General features: G+C 43.9%; 2 protein-coding genes across 2 annotated transcripts; both read right to left on the minus strand.

Annotated features, from left to right (window-relative positions):
- Positions 1–2,704: 2,704 nt before the first annotated feature.
- Positions 2,705–5,801, minus strand: fgf5 (fibroblast growth factor 5; the record flags this gene model as incomplete). Its single annotated transcript, XM_084467714.1, has 3 exons — positions 2,705–3,043; positions 5,105–5,208; positions 5,618–5,801. 3 exons carry the CDS (start codon positions 5,799–5,801, stop codon positions 2,705–2,707), a joined length of 627 nt encoding a protein of 208 aa, XP_084323840.1.
- Positions 5,802–9,274: 3,473 nt separating this feature from the next.
- On the minus strand, positions 9,275–15,114 carry prdm8b (PR domain containing 8b). Its single transcript, XM_084467905.1, has 4 exons — positions 15,010–15,114; positions 12,623–12,853; positions 12,123–12,357; positions 9,275–10,613 (listed from the first exon to the last, which is right to left on the minus strand). Exons 2-4 carry the CDS (start codon positions 12,845–12,847, stop codon positions 9,430–9,432), a joined length of 1,644 nt encoding a protein of 547 aa, XP_084324031.1. The 5' UTR covers positions 12,848–12,853; positions 15,010–15,114; the 3' UTR covers positions 9,275–9,429.
- Between the last annotated feature and the right edge of the window lie 1,062 nt (positions 15,115–16,176).

The raw sequence follows: 16,176 nt of genomic DNA on the forward strand, positions 1-16,176 counted from the left end.
AGCTCATGATTTAACATGTCCTTCAGCATCCTGTTCATCATCCTCTCCTTCGTCGTCCTTTTTATTCTGTGACAATCGAGGGATGAGGACTCTTTTCTTCAGGGCTTGAAGCTTATTTATCATTTATATTGCATTACAAATTAATGTTTTGTTCACTGTAGGAAGAACACAAGCAGCATAACGTGACTGTTCTTCCTTCAGCTCTCCACAACATTCATTCTTGAAACTGAAGACTGAAGAGGAGAAGAAGAAGGGTGCACAAACTCAACAGAGTTCAAAATCTTTTCAATGTTGATCACAGGATTGTTGTACTGTTGCTGCAACAATGTTAGCTAGCTGACACAAGGTTACTGTTTCTGCAGCAACGCCGTAAAGACGTGACAGGATGTTACTGTGGCTGCGGCAATATTAGCTACGTGATGGGATGTTACTGTTGCTAAGGTATCGCTTGCTAGGTGACAGGATGTTACTGTGGCTGCGGCAATACTAGCTACGTGACGGGATGTTATTGTTGCTAAGGTATCGCTTGCTAGGTGACAGGATGTTACTGTTGCTATGGTATCGCTAGCTAGGTGTCAGGATGCTATGGTATCGCTTGCTAGGTGACAGGATGTTACTGTTGCTACGGTATTGTTAGCTAGGTGACAGGATGCTACTGTTGCTACGTTATCACTAGCTAGGTGACAGGATGCTACTGTTGCTACGGTATTGCTTGCTAGGTGACAGGATGCTACTGTTGCTACGGTATCACTAGCTAGGTGACAGGATGCTACTGTTGCTAGGGTATCGCTAGCTAGGTGACAGGATGCTACTGTTGCTACGTTATCGCTAGCTAGGTGACAGGATGCTACTGTTGCTACGGTATCGCTTGCTAGGTGACAGGATGCTACTGTTGCTACGTTATCGCTAGCTAGGTGACAGGATGCTACTGTTGCTACGGTATCGCTTGCTAGGTGACAGGATGATACTGTTGCTACAGCAATGGTAGAAAGGTGACAAAATGTGACTAGCTGTGTAACAGAATATTTTTGTTGCTAAATTGCTCTGAAAGTTGACAGAATTTAACTGTGGCAACAGTAGAAAGGTGACAGAATGAAGCTTTAGCACATTTATATTTTACATTGTACATTGACAGCTTAAAAACCGTAGGAAAGTCTGTGGGATCAAACTAAATTATTATTGATATACGGTTGGATCTCGTCAAACTAATAAAGTTATCTAAGAATCTCTTCAAAATATTGCTGATCTGGAATCAGCCTCCCCTTGGTTATGAGAACCCCTGAGTTCTGAACTATGATCATAATGATCATCTCTCTTCCTCTAGCCTTCCCACAAGTCTACGATTGTTGAAAGGACCTCTTTGGAAACAGCTTAAGAGGGTCAAGGACTTTTCTTGCATGTTCTACGTTGACAATTAGAATGTGTAGAACCTAAGGCGTCTAGCCAACCACTTTTTCTATTGCCACATGAAGCGGATGAAGCCAAAGTATTTATTCTTAACCGATAGATTGATATATAGAGACAATTTTTTTTCTATAGACTTGTACATTGTTTGTATATAATGCACTATATGTCAATGATATGTTGCTGAATTGGAGAACGTCTTGAGTAGGAAAACTCTTCTATTTTTATGCGTTAATTTGGATATATTTTATGTTCATAATGTCTAACCCAAACAATGATCCAAAAAACACGTAATCTTTTCATAGTATGGTTGGTTATGCAAATTGTTTAGAATTGTATATGAAATACTTAACTTTGTTATTGTTTTAGAGACTTTGGTTTTATTTTCTGTATTACTATATGTGCCTTCAAAAGACCCTGAGTTAGTGGGCTGCAGGGGCTCATCTGTGTTCATTAACACTGTGTCTGCTCCTGTATATGTTTTGATGTTGAAAAAGAAGTGCTTGTACTATAAGCTTTATAAGAAAATATATTTGTATATGGAAGTGAAACAACATCTCTTTATTGTCCGTCTTTTACATGTCTCGTTGAGTCAGGCTTCTAAATATTACATTGAAATTTAGTTTAGTTTACAAGGCCTGTAACAGGCCCATTGTATTTTACTAAAGTGTAGTTTAGAAGGGGTTTAACATTACTTTGTTTTAGGATGTATTTCTCGATGTTTCCATCTAGTGGAGGAGCACTGTTACTACTGATATTCCTAAATCCAAATATTATAAAACATTATACAGGTGCCTAAACATAGCGATAAAACATTAATAAACCATTTTATAAACATAAATGATAAAACATTCAATAATAAAATAGTGCATAAACAGAAAATAGTGATAAAACATGAATTTAACCTTTTTAAAATCGGGTCACAATATATATATATATATACATTTTTCCTTATGACATAATGAAAAAATACAAAATCTTTCTATCAGTCTGTCTGTTGGGTGACATGTTTCAGTCCATTAGATCACATGCTAGATAGATAACATGACATAAAAGTCACGTTAACATAAAAGTCACGTTAACTATACAACATGTAAAATATTCAAAGTTACAACGTGTGCAATAGTATTTGATTGTTTGCTGGGCAAAGCTGTCCAGTAGTGGCCTTGTTCATTTCACAGTCGCAGTTTAGATTTGGTCAGATCAAATCCATTTCCTATGTATCCCATCCTATAACCCAAGCGGTACTTGGGCCAGTACTTGACCTCTAACCCCAGGTACCTGGGCCAGTACTTGACCTCTAACCCCAGCGGTACTTTGGCCAGTACTTGACCTGGGTGGCTCTCTGCCTGGAGGCGCTCCGGGCCGTGACCTTTGACATGGGAAGCGGTTGTGGTGTTTTGTAGGTCTTGAAGCCCCGCTCCTCGTAGGGTTGCTGGGTGGCCCTCGGCAGGAAGTGCGCAGAGACATGTTGGGTTTTGACACGGGGGCTTGAGCCCATCTTGGCCCTCCCTCTCTTGTTGAGTGCTACGAGCCAGGGCCGGGCAGTCCGTGGGCCCCGGTGGACCACAGACGAGAAGGTGTTGTAGCCGTCCTTCTGGAAGCTCTCCTGGAACACACAGTCCTCAGAGAACCCTTCCTACGGGGGCCATGGAAAAGAAACATACTCGTTTTCCTACAGACCAAGGAAAGGAAACAAACTAACCTTTCTTCTAGAGACCAAGAAAAGGAAATTAACTAACTTAGAAAAGGAAATGTATTAATTTCCCTTGGACTACGGAAAGGAAACTTACTCACTTCCTAGGACCAATGGAACGTGAATCCTTAGACCACAAGGAAAGAAAATATCCTAATTATGAAGGGATAGTTTTAAAGAGGAAGGAAAATAACAACAAAATAATAATAAAAGCATTTATTCATTTAAATGTATTTATTTGTTTTTATCATGCATTAAGACCATGTGTTATACTGCACACCTGATGACTGCTTCCAGCTATTTTTCATTATAAAGACCCACCCTTATATGGACATCAGTGTTGCAATGATCAATAATATGTAGTAACCTGGCCCTACCTGACTGGGTGGTGGGTCTAGGCACAAAGGGTAATTAGGGCTTTGCAATGCTGATGTTTGTGATTTATTCTTATAGTTGTTCTTAAAGCTGTGAAACAAACTGTATGAACACCGCAAGTCAAAGCTATAATCCAGTATTCTACAGCGTTCCTAGTTTGGTGGCTAATAATAGTTTTCCTTGGTGGGAAAGTGCTGGTCCTTCTCCTTGGACGCCCTCCAGAGCTCTGACAGGACTTCCAGGCTGCAGAACATGGTGGAATTATGATGTTTGGTAAACATGCCATTCAGCAGCCAGAATGCTTGGACCACAGGATGCACATCAGCTATGCATGCTGGCCCTTTGTAACGGGACTCCCTACTGACCCCACCATACTCAACCTGCTGCCAATCATCCTTATGGAGTGAGCCACCATGCACAAACATTCTCTGGACCTCGCTCTCTATTTCTAACAGAAAGCATAAGGAACATTGTGTTTTAAATATAGAATATCCTGACTCTACCTATAACAAATCTCTGGCTATCAACAATGCAGAGTTCACATGCATCTCTAGCCATACCTAGCTCTAACCACCATCCATAATTACACCCAGTCACCAGCTAAATCCGACCCTAACCACCCACCGTACCAACCCCTAACCACCAGTCTTAGTTAACTGATTGCACCTAATCCCAGGTTTGTGCACACAGTGAGCCCTATGCAGTCATACATATGAAAGATGACAGACTTGAGGAGAGATGTGGCTCTGTGTGTCACTCGACACCGCCAGCGAGGGCCCCTGGGGGTATTCAGGCCCCGGGCCCCTGGGGGTATTCAGACCCCTAACCCACTCAGACCCATAACCTGTAGTATACCACAGATGAGAGAGAGTCTATATGTCCATATGTACTATATGTCTTATGCAGTGCAGAGGATCTATTGCAGATGGTATGTCTATAAAAGCAGGAGAGCAGAGGGATGGATGAGGGCGGATTTGGACTTCCGAGCGGCCATACGGAATATGACCGTCAGTTAAAGCCTCTTATCTGTCTTTTTCAGTTGTCATTCGGTCTCAACTCTCACACTTGAGGCTAAATGCCTCAATGGGACATTGACTTGGTTATGGGATGGGCAAGGATAGGGGTAAACGGGCTGCACCTTTCCTTGTAGTCCAGTTTTAAAACTGTCCAGACCTCAGAGAGGATGTTTGGAAGCTGGATGAATGACGGACTGATATATATACCAAGCATATTGACCTTCCAGTTATTAGCCACCATCCCAAAAGACACTAATCTGTCCTAATAAAGCTGCTTCTGAGGGGGTGTGTGTGTGTGTGGGGGGGGGGGGTTGCAGAGCCCACTCTGGCCTTCCACCACATTGACCTAGCATTAACCCTAATCCACTCAGATCCTTTTGAACCCTCATAAAAGCCATCGCTTGGGATCCATCCAAAACCCAACTCAAGGTGTCAGCAACATTTTCAACCTTCAGAGTATGTCTGTATCACCAGCAGCACTCCCCACACTCTTAACTTAATATGTCCTACATGGTTGGGTTAACCCTAACCATCTCCACACTAAATATGTCATACTTAAGTTCTCCCTAAGCCTCTCCTGGTGGTTTCCTTTTGGTCCTCACAGAGTACTCACAGTGGCGTGGAGGCGTCCTCGATGGTTCATGGCCAGAAACCTGCGACTGGAAACTCCTCTGATGCCGACCACCCCCTGGGACATGGCGAAAAGCTCCACAACACCTGGGGACAGATGTCACCATTACCTGGGGCTCAGCCCTAACCCTACCCAGACCCCTGTTCTCTAACATAATACCAGACAAACCTTCTGCAACCTGATACATACACTTAATCATCTGGACTGCATGACGTATATAGGCCTACTTGATGCTCAAACATTATTCAGTGTGTGAAACCTAGGCCAACATGTATTTTCATAGTGTGTTGGCTGTCTACAACTATGAGAAACTTGATACATATATTTATTACTACGAGACCTGGTGACGTGTGACTAACATTGTATTTAAACTCTTAGTGAAGGTTGTACAATCAAGTACAATGAAACACAAAGCGATGCAATCTAAAAACAAAGTTGCGTTTAACTCATGTGCGTGACATCTTATCTCAGCTGGAGACGTTCAATAAGTCATACTTAAATGGTTGGCTTCGTGACTCCCGTTTACTCGGCCGTCGGGATGGATTTGCAGATGGAAGCCGATGCCGACTCTGCAGTAGAGTCTGCAGGTCCTGCGTCCGGACCCAAGCCGCTCTGTCCCGGCGGCAGCAGCACGGATCAGGTGAGCGACGGTCAGAATGTAGAAGGGAACACGCATCATTCCGTGAAGGTGCCAGTGTTGACTTCGCTCGTCCACTTCTGCATGTTGGTAACGCGCGCACCGACGAGTAGCTGCAGTACTTGAGTTGTTCTGGCACGGGGTGGATATTTTTAACTCCAATGATCTCACTTCTGCTTGATGTATGACAGAGCTTTAGTGGACTCTCTTTCATCCGGATTTCATTACTGAATTGCCAAGTCGGCTCAGAATAGGCACACGTGTGCGTAACGCTAAAGAAAACACGACCGACGGCGCACGGATCTTCCGCTGCAAGCAGGTGCCTATGCGCGGCATTTTACGCACGGTGGTTAACATCGTTCCGATTGTCAAACAACATTCGGAAGAATAATGAATCAACGGAAAGCTACTCCTTGTGTTTCTTATAACCCGAATTCTCCCCTAAAGTACGGACAACTCCCATGCTGACCCATACTGAAAGTGTTTGGATACATACTGGAGTCACCATAGACATTCCAAATGTCTGATGGACAGCAGTGAAATATCTCGTCACACACGCTTGCACGCAGGCATACACACACGCACATACGCATACACGCACAAACCATAATGTTGTTGTTGTGGTTGTTATAACACAAACAGCCAGTCCTCAACAGTGTACCCCATGGAAAGCAGTGGAGAGGACCCCTGTAATCCCAGCAGGCATTGTTTATATTTCTCATTAAGGATCTGATACGAGTCTGCTCTCCCCTAACCTGATTATCTTAGCAGACACTCTGTGAACCCTCTGAGGCTGGTCACCCTGACCACGCTGTGCCTACCCTCCAGAGAGACACAGCGACCCATTGGTTCATCCCAGCCTTAAGCAGCTCTTAAGAATAGAGCCCTGGGCCCATACCACCCTCTGCTTCAGTTCAGCAGGACACTGTGGCTGAGGACCTGAACACGGGTCTGGTCTATACTGGTCTGTACTGGTCTACACAGGTCTGAACTGGTATATACTAGTCTAAAAATGTCTATACTGGTCTGTAATGGTCTATATCGGTGTATACTAGTCTACAATGGTCTACCTTTCTTTACTGGTCTGCACTGTCTATACTGATCAATAGTGATAGTAGTAGTAATAGTATACAGATCCCTATCTGGACTGCAATGGTCTACACTGGTCTCTATCTGGTCTGAACTGGTCTATTTACTGATTCATACTGATCTATACTGGTCTATATCAGATTGTACTGGTATAAATGGCCTGTACTTGCGTGTACTATATGTACTGGGTTATACTGGTCTCTATATGGTCTGAACTGATACTGGTCTGTATTGGTCTGTACTGCACTATAGTGGTATTAACTGGTCTCTCTTTGAGGAGCGAACAGGTGCAGCCTATATCCGCTCTAACTCTAACTGCTCTCTTTACCACAGTGTGGACAGAGCTCACATACCAGGAGGACAGGAGACAGACAGACACACGCACAGGACGTGACATTGAGGCGGCCAATGAGTGCTCTTCTGTCTGCCAGGGAGAGTGTAAATGTGTCCCTGTCTTCACATGGGTAGATGGGTAGAGTGCTTGTGTCAGGAATAGGTAATACTGCTCTTGTATATTTATATACTGTAAGTATTTACTTGATGTTACTGAAGGTGATACACTCGCTCACTCACTCTCTACTACTACTACTACTGCTAAAGGTTTCTACTGCAAACTCAATCTAGACTGTTAACTCTATAGTGATGTTTACATTCTAATTGAAAGTTAAATCATTGCATGCTTTGTATCTTTGTTTAATATATTAGACACACAAACACACAAACATACACACATTATATATTTGTATAATATGTATTAGGCACACACACACACACAAACAAACAAAACACACACACACACACACACACACACACACACACACACACACACACATGCACACACAACCGCACACGCACGCGCGCACACACACACACACACACACACACACACACACACACACACACACACACACACACACACACACACACACATACACCAAAGAATGCTTCTAGGTATCGTGCACTATTTGTGTACTTGCATATGTTGACCGCATGGTGGCACTGCTGTACCTTTTATCTGTGACTAGTGGTCAGCGCATGGCAGAATTCAAAATCAGTGCAAACATAGTAGATGCAAAATAATCCTAACTATAATCTTTAACTATCTATACCTAAAACAATACATGTAGGAATATATTCAGGCCCTATAGATCTTTACATATGTCGATATAGATATAGATCTATAGATATAACTGGCCTTCAAGAATCTCATTATTTATATTCTGCCTTAATGTTGATAAAGCAAGACGAATATTGAATATATCCATGTTATGGGTCTTTATATCGTTGTTTTGCGTCCAAATACAAGCTAATGCCTGAATGTCTGATTAGGGCAATGTGTAGGTTTCCAGTTCTGAAACACCTGGTCCACTGGCCTACTGGTCTACTAGTTTACTGGTCTGCCCTATAAAATAATGGTCCTGTAAGCCGTTTTTTGGACACAAATCATTGATCGTTGTACTCACTGAGGCACTTGTGTAGTCGACGTTATTCTCACAAAGAGCAGGATTATAAATGCCTTGTTTCTGCTGCGGGGAACTATCACAGGGTTTGGATTCAGGAATTTCGTGTTTTATAAGAACCAATACAAGTTAAAAGTGGTGAGACTATTAGGCCTATAATTATTATTAAAACATCTGTTTTAGGGGATTATTTCCTGATCGTCCACAGACCTAACGGTCATAACCATTAATACGACCTGGATCCCACCATTAGCACACTAATATGCCTACTACCCTACTTAATAACGATTAAAAAAAATTATTATTATTATTATTAATAATAATAATAATAATAATAATAATGATGATTATATTGGCTATGTATTTGTACTCTTTTTGTTGTTATTATTATAGGCCTATTATTAGCTTTTGTTATTAATATTATTATTACTAATATAATTATGTTATGTAATAATTATTATCATTATTATTATATATGAATCTGCTCTCATCATTACATCTAGTAAAAAAAATCAACGTTAAAAATGCAACAATTATCCTGGTTGAACGTCAATATAACAACGAAATCTGCTGATCGCTATAAGAATAACGCACACATACTTCAGCACATTTCCTCATCTGACGACACAGCAACCGCATTTGGAAAATAAAGCTATTTTATTGTCAATGCATTCAACATGATTAGATAAACTATCAAGTAGTAAATTTCCGCAAAAGGAAGGACAAACTAATCCCCACTGACACAAAATATGACACTTTGTATTTCAAATAAAACGAGATATTTACACTGTAGGTGAATAGATCTTAAATCTTAATATTACATGCACTCTGAAATAGCCTGACCCATTTAAACCTTATAAAATACAACTTACTGTACACGTAGGCCTACACATATTTAAGTCTTCCCTTATGTTCAAACATCAAGTGTTTCTTAAATATATTAATTTAAAGTCAAAAACGCATTTGCATACAAGGAAAACATCAGTAGAAAAGACGGAGAGAGTGGCCCGTGATGAGGAGGGGCATGAAGAGGACGGTGATAAAGGTGATGATTTTCTTTCCTATTGAAAATGTTCAAAGTCCAGAGCTGATTGGTTGTTCTTCCGAGCGCCGCAGAGGAGTCAGTTATGCGACGTCATGTGACGCGACAGGTGATGCCGCTCGCGGAACGCCTCGTTGCAGATCGGACATCGGAGCTTCTCCTCGCGCCGCCGCCGCACCAGCGGCTCCACGGCGAACTCCTTCTTGTGGTGCGAGCGCATGTGGTACACCAGGTCCGACGTCATGCGGAAGGACGCGTTGCACTTTGCGCACCAGTTCTGCGCGGGCAGGCAGAGGGAGGTGAAGGAGGGGGGGAGCAGGGTGAGGGCCGAAGGGAGCTGGATGGGGACCGGCCCGGAGGTCTTGGGCCAGAAGGCAGTGGCGGCGGCGTAGACGAAGGGGCCCTGCTTCATAGGGGCGGGGCCTAGCTCCATCCTGGACGAGGAGTCCAGGAGCTTGGGGGCCAGGAGGGAGGAGATCTGGGAGAAGGAGGAGGAGCGGGAGGGCTGGCTGAAGGCGCTCTTCCGCTCCCCCCCCCTGCTGCCCGCCCCCTGCTGGACCAGCGAGGGGAAAGGGCTGGGGGGGGGCTGGGCCTGGGTGGGCTGGGTCTCTGACAGGACCTGCCGCATGTTGAGATGCTTGTCGGGGGTCCGGCTGCCCGGGCGCCCCCCCCCTGACTCCTGGTTCTCCAGGTTGGAGCTCTGGATGCTCCTGGAGGACTTCAGGCCCTGCGAGGACTTCCTCACCTCGGTGAAAGCACTGCGCTTTGCCCCGGGGCCCGCGTCCCCGGTGGTCGGGGGGCCCCCAACCGGAGAGGGGGCCCGGGGGCTGTCATCCAGCCCATAGGCCCCTCGGTAGTTGAGGGCAGAGGTGGCCAGCTCCTCTTTGGACTTGGACCCCGGCAGGGTGGCCCCCGGGGGCCCCAGGGCGTCGGGGTACTTCCTCTTCCCTGAGCTGTGGACCTCGGCCTCGCGGTCGCTGGGCGGGCCCCGCCGGCTCCGCTCCAGGTCCCGTGCCAGGTTGTGGAAGTCTGTGGCGGGTTTGGTGGCATCAGGGGGGCCAGGGAGGGGCTTGGGGCTCTCGCCCCCTGGGGACCCCGAGGGGTCCACCCCCTCACTGGGGGGCCTGGGGTCAGCGGTGGTGTCGGTGGGGGTTGTGGGGGGGGTCTGGAGACGCTTGGTGCAGCGGAACCTCAGGTGAGACAAGAAGGGGAAGTCAAACAGGAAGCGCTGGCTGCAGTCGGGGCAGGTGTGGGCGGTTGAGCCTGGAGAGACAAGAGATAACTTTAGTGTTTAGTATTCTAAATGCTTATCTTTTTATTGTGCTGTCTATATACCTGTATATATTGTTATATTGTTCAAATATTGCACATCCCTGGCACTTTGTATTAAACTTTTTATTTTGAACCTTTTTATACCTTTTTAGTAGCCTGGAAATCCAGACCCACATCTCGAAGCTGTAGGGTCTGGTAACGAGTAATGAAAATGGCCCAACTCGAGGGCAAGCATGCGTTTGAAAATATCACTGCACGCAATTGGATAACACTACGACCAATCAGAAGAATACAAGAGGTGACGTATCCAGACCAGCGGAGCTAACCAATAGATAAGACTCATCATTTGCCTCATCCGATCGGTAAAACAGCAACGCTTTTGGCCCGCCTATATCAGATACACCGATGTGATTGGTTAATGTTCTGGGCCAGGGGAATCGGGGAGTGAGTATACTTGTTCCCAGAGTGACTCGCTGAGCAAATTCAAATTGTGCTCTCGAGAACTGAGAACTTGAGAACTTGAGAACTCTGGATTTCCAGGGTAACCTTTTATTGACCAATTTGTTCACTCTACAATGTTTATCTACCAAGACAATATGGCTCATTTGAATTTAATTTTAAAAAAGAGAGAAACTGATCATCTTCATAGTTAATGTGTGTATTTATTTTACTATAACTTATTTTTGTATCTCATTTCATATTGTTTGCTTTGGCGATGTAAATTTACGTTTTCCATGCCAGTAATGCTTGAATTGAAATGAATAGAGAGATTATATTGTGAGTTCCTCACATGTTAGTGCACTGATGCCCACTACTCAAAATGAGACGATACAAATGTAGACCCATCGGTACTTATATTATTATTATTATTATTATTATTATTATTATTATTATTATTATTATTATTATTATTATTATTATTATATTATTATTATTTTAAAACCTTTCTATTGTATTTTATAGTTGACCTTTATACCTATATAAGTAGTCTACATACATCCATGTCTTTTTACTTTGTTTGGTCTACACTTGATTTAATGTTTATTTTCCATGTCAAGAAAGCTGTTTTAAATTTGAACAGAGAGAAGAGAGAGAGAGCTACTCGATTATATTTCTATTTCTAATTTAGATTTGATGTAAAACTTTGTGTTTGAATTAACGTTTTTATTCCACCGACATGCAGCATGAGCACATCGGATGAGAGAACCTAGGCCTATATTACATGCCTATGCATTACATTCTAAATGGGTTGTATTACTCGATACCTTCATGTAATGTATGTATTGTATTATGTATTCAATATGATATAGAGCTTTTATGTAAACCTTCATCTTTATGTTTTAGATTGTATTCGAAATTATATAACTAAATAATTAACAAATATATTTGATATGTAGTTGTACATTCCATGTTAACTGACACTTGGTCCTAGAGATCGGCTGGGATCTCTCTGGAGTCCCAGTATTTGAATATTATATCTATGATATGATGATGACTGACCCTTGGCCCTGATTGGCGGGTCCGTGGTGTCGCGCAGCCCCAGCAGGTCCAGCAGCTCCCGGCCGTACCACACGAGCAGCTCCTCGTCCTTGTGAACGCGGCGAAGCGAGCGGTAGAACAGCTGGCCGTTCTTCACGTAGGCCTCGAGGTTCTGCTCCTCCGGGTCCCGGGCCGATTGGACCAACCGGAGCCACATCACTCCCTCCGCCGAGCTACTGGCGGCCGAGGTGTCCACCTGCACACACACACGCACGCACACACACACACACACACACACACACACACACACACACACACACACACACACACACACACACACACACACACACACACACACACACACACACACACACACACACACACATTGTCGCTCCATTGGAAAATGGAGAGGATGTTTCTGGCGGTCTAAAGGGTTGAAGGGTGTCCGGTGAAAAGTCTAGACCGTCTATGCTTTTTTTGCGTCTATGCTTAGTCTGAGGTATCGGAGGTGAACAACTCACCCTGAAAATGTAGGGTGCCGTCCGCTTGTCGGTGGACTTGAGGGCGATGAAGGCGATGCTGTCGTAGAGCGTGGTGTGGCTCAGCACGCACGGGCCGAACAGCGCGTTCTCCGGGACGTCACACGTGGTGAACACGCTCGTGAAGATGTCCGTTAAACACTGGACTGCCTTGGAGTCCCCCGCGGTCCAGACCCGCTCTTCACCCCCCGACTCACCTGGGTCCATCGCTCCCTGTGGAGAGAGAGAGAGAGAGAGAGAGAGAGAGAGAGAGAGAGAGAGAGAGAGAGAGAGAGAGAGAGAGAGAGAGAGAGAGAGAGACCTTTAATAATAAGAGTCATTTAATGAACCATCACCAGAAAATACTCAAAGCAAATAAACAGAAACTTAAATTTACAGAGAAAAGGCCGACATTTTTTAAATAACCAAAATAAACAGGTTTCAAATAGAAAAACTAAACTTTCCCTCATATGAGAGAGAGAGAGAGAGAGGGAGAGAGAGAGAGAGAGAGAGAGAGAGAGAGAGAGAGAGAGAGAGAGAGAGAGAGAGAGAGAGAGAGAGGGAGGGAGAGGGTTGAATGAGAAACTCTTCCTCACCAGCTGTCAGATCAGATGTCTTTCTAATGAATTCAGAGCCAGTCGTGACGTCATCTTTAGCATATCAATAGGAAAGGGATTCTTCATCAAATGTATTTATGATGTTAAAGAGCTGGTTAGATAATTAGATATGATTATCTTTAATGGATGGATGGTTCCTGATTAGCATATTCATTAGTGTATAATTTGAACAACTGGATTATTATAATTATTATTAGTAGAAGTACTATTACTACTATTGTCATTATTATTACTATTATTTTTATCATTATTATTATATTTTATTTATTTATTATTGTTATTAATAGTATCATTAATATTATTATTATAATTATTATATTGAGGATATGCCTATAGGAGTAGTATCGTTTATATGATTAAAAAAATGCTTGTAGAATTTAAAATGTATTTGTATGACACTGAACGCAAGAAATAATATCAGGGAGACGCCTTTTATTATTTAGTATTATCAGTAGCCTCATTTTCCAAAACTGTTTTTTTTCTCAGTGAAATGTACGATTTTGTCGTCTCCGGTATGAACCAATCTAGCGTTTAGGAGCACAAGAAAAAATGAAAAGTGGGAAAAGGAAGAGAAAGAGAAACAACACAAACATCGCCAACCAATCTGTTGGCACAACAGCATGACCATGTTCTACTCCCCGGTATCTGCTGCTTATCAGATATGTGTTCATCCAGCTCGGTCCCTCTGTGTGTGTGTGTGTGTGTGTGTGTGTGTGTGTGTGTGTGTGTGTGTGTGTGTGTGTGTGTGTGTGTGTGTGTGTGTGTGTGTGTGTGTGTGTGTGTGTGTGTGTGTGTGTGTGTGTGTGTGTGTCTCGGTCTCTGTGTGTCTCTCTGTGTGTCTGTCTCTCTCTGTGTCTGTCCCTCGATCTCTCTCTGTCTCTCGGTCTGTGTTTGTCCGTCTGTCTCCCGGTCTCTGTCTGTCTCTCTGTCTCTGTCTGTCCGTCTCTGTTTCTGTCTCTCGGTCTCGGTCTTGCTCTCCCCATCCTTGTCTTTCTAGGGCTGTCTACAATTGAGCGCTGCAGTTAAATAAATAAAAAGCGATATTTCCGGCCACCGTTATTCTTACAAACACCGTAAACCAAGGGCCATACACAAAGCCTTGACTATATGGGCTGAATGACACATATCAATCATATATGATATTATGTTGGACTACACCTATTTTAAGATCAAGGATAGCTGGTAAAATGTTGATTTATCTGTTGGATTCATGATGTTGAATTGTTAAGACATCCTCCTTTTCATTGGGATAAATACAAGTTCATTACAATTGAACAAAATGTTAAATTGGCCAGAACAACATACTCCACATTGGAAGTCAAAAGTTAAAAGAGGTATTTTTTTATGTAGGCCTAATCAATGATTTTGAACCTAGACATATATTTAGAAACCTGCCAACGTAATATGAAATATGCTGTAATTGTAATTCCAAACCTAGCTGTTGTTTGGGTCCATAACGAGGAGCGGAGAACACAAAGCTCCGCTCCATCTGTATTCCACGGAGCACACTCTGAACCACCAATAGGCATTATGTTAAACCGGCTGTTAACGGTCTATAACCTGGGTCTAAACCGGGTTTAACATCATCTAAATTACAACCATGGCCCAATTGTCGATTTGTGTCCTCGTTGAAACATCTGCGAGTCTGTGCGCCCCTCTGCGCGGCAGAAGGCTTTTCGCTGCGCTGCGCGTAGCCTACGTTGAGCGTCAAAGTGTCTCATTTTAGTATACCGCACCGTACCGCAACGCACCCCTTAACGAACCTCCACGTACCTTATCGTTGATAAACCACAATAATCCACAAGCCGCTCTCGACGCATGCAATCCGCACGTCGCCAAAAAGTGCAATAAGCCGCTCCGGGACGTCCGCTGTGTCAGTACATTCCCCCTGCGAGATGGAGGCGACGGTGGCCGCAGCGAGTCTGCGCGTCGCCGGAGAGGGAGAACTATTAAGAGAGGGAGGGAGAGAGAGAGTGAGAGCGAGGGAGCGGGGGATGACTATTAAGAGAGAGAGCGAGAGGGCGAGAGAGAGGAAGGGGGGGGGGGGGGGGGGTACGACGTACAGATGGGACGCGATGCTCTGGCTGACTGGCACACCGACACACACTTTTTGTTTGCGGCACATAATCTACCCAATGAGGCGTGTCGCCCCCCCCCCCCCCCCCCTTAACTCTTCACTCCCCGTCCGGTTTATGGGCGCGCGACAGGGAAGCGGCCCCCTTCCCGCCACCACGACATTTAGACTGCAGACAGCGAGGAGCTCTAGAGATGGAAGAGAGCGTGTTTGTATTGGTAGTCTGCGGGTATGATGCGATACAGTTTTATTTTTAGAGCAGACGTCTCTTGAAAACAACAAGAATTTATGCATTATAAATATTATTAATATTTTCTCGTCTATTCATATTAATTAATTAATTGTTATTATTATTATTATTATTATTATTATTATTATTATTATTAATAATAATAATATAATAACATTATTGCGATTATTATCATTATTATTATTATGGTTGTTATCATTGTTATCGTTGTTATTATGATTATGTGTCAATAGAAAGCCTGTAAATGAGTGAATATGTCAGGACTGTTTAAGGTTTTTTTTTTATTTGTGTTTGTTTCCCTGCCGCCTGCCGAGGGGCACGTGGCAGGCGGCGGCCACGCGACATCTGCCCTGGCCAGAGGAGCTTCATCCACACACACACACACACACACACACACACACACACACACACACACACACACACACACACACACACACACACACACACACACACACACACACACACACGCGGGCGCATTCTATTTCTGTGCTCGCCTTGTGAAGGTTACGCACCCCAAGCCGCGCGGTGCGCCCCGATCAGCGCGCCGCGCCGCTCCCGGTGTACAGCACCTTTAGGGGGCGCCAGAGTATTGTGTGTATCATGAATGGAGTATAGT

The sequence above is a fragment of the Micromesistius poutassou genome (genome assembly GCF_964030765.1).
Source record: "Micromesistius poutassou genome assembly, chromosome: 5".
In the NCBI taxonomy this organism is placed as follows: Eukaryota; Metazoa; Chordata; class Actinopteri; order Gadiformes; family Gadidae; genus Micromesistius; species Micromesistius poutassou.

Coding starts and splice junctions, on each gene's coding strand:
- prdm8b (XM_084467905.1), bottom strand. CDS start 12,847: ATGGACCCAGGTGAGTCGGGGGGTGAAGAGCGGGTCTGGACCGCGGGG. Junction 12,358..12,622: donor CGGCACCCTACATTTTCAGG/GTGAGTTGTTCA, acceptor GTGTGTGTGCAG/GTGGACACCTCGGCCGCCAG. Junction 10,614..12,122: donor CCCGCCAATCAGGGCCAAGG/GTCAGTCATCAT, acceptor TTGTCTCTCCAG/GCTCAACCGCCCACACCTGC.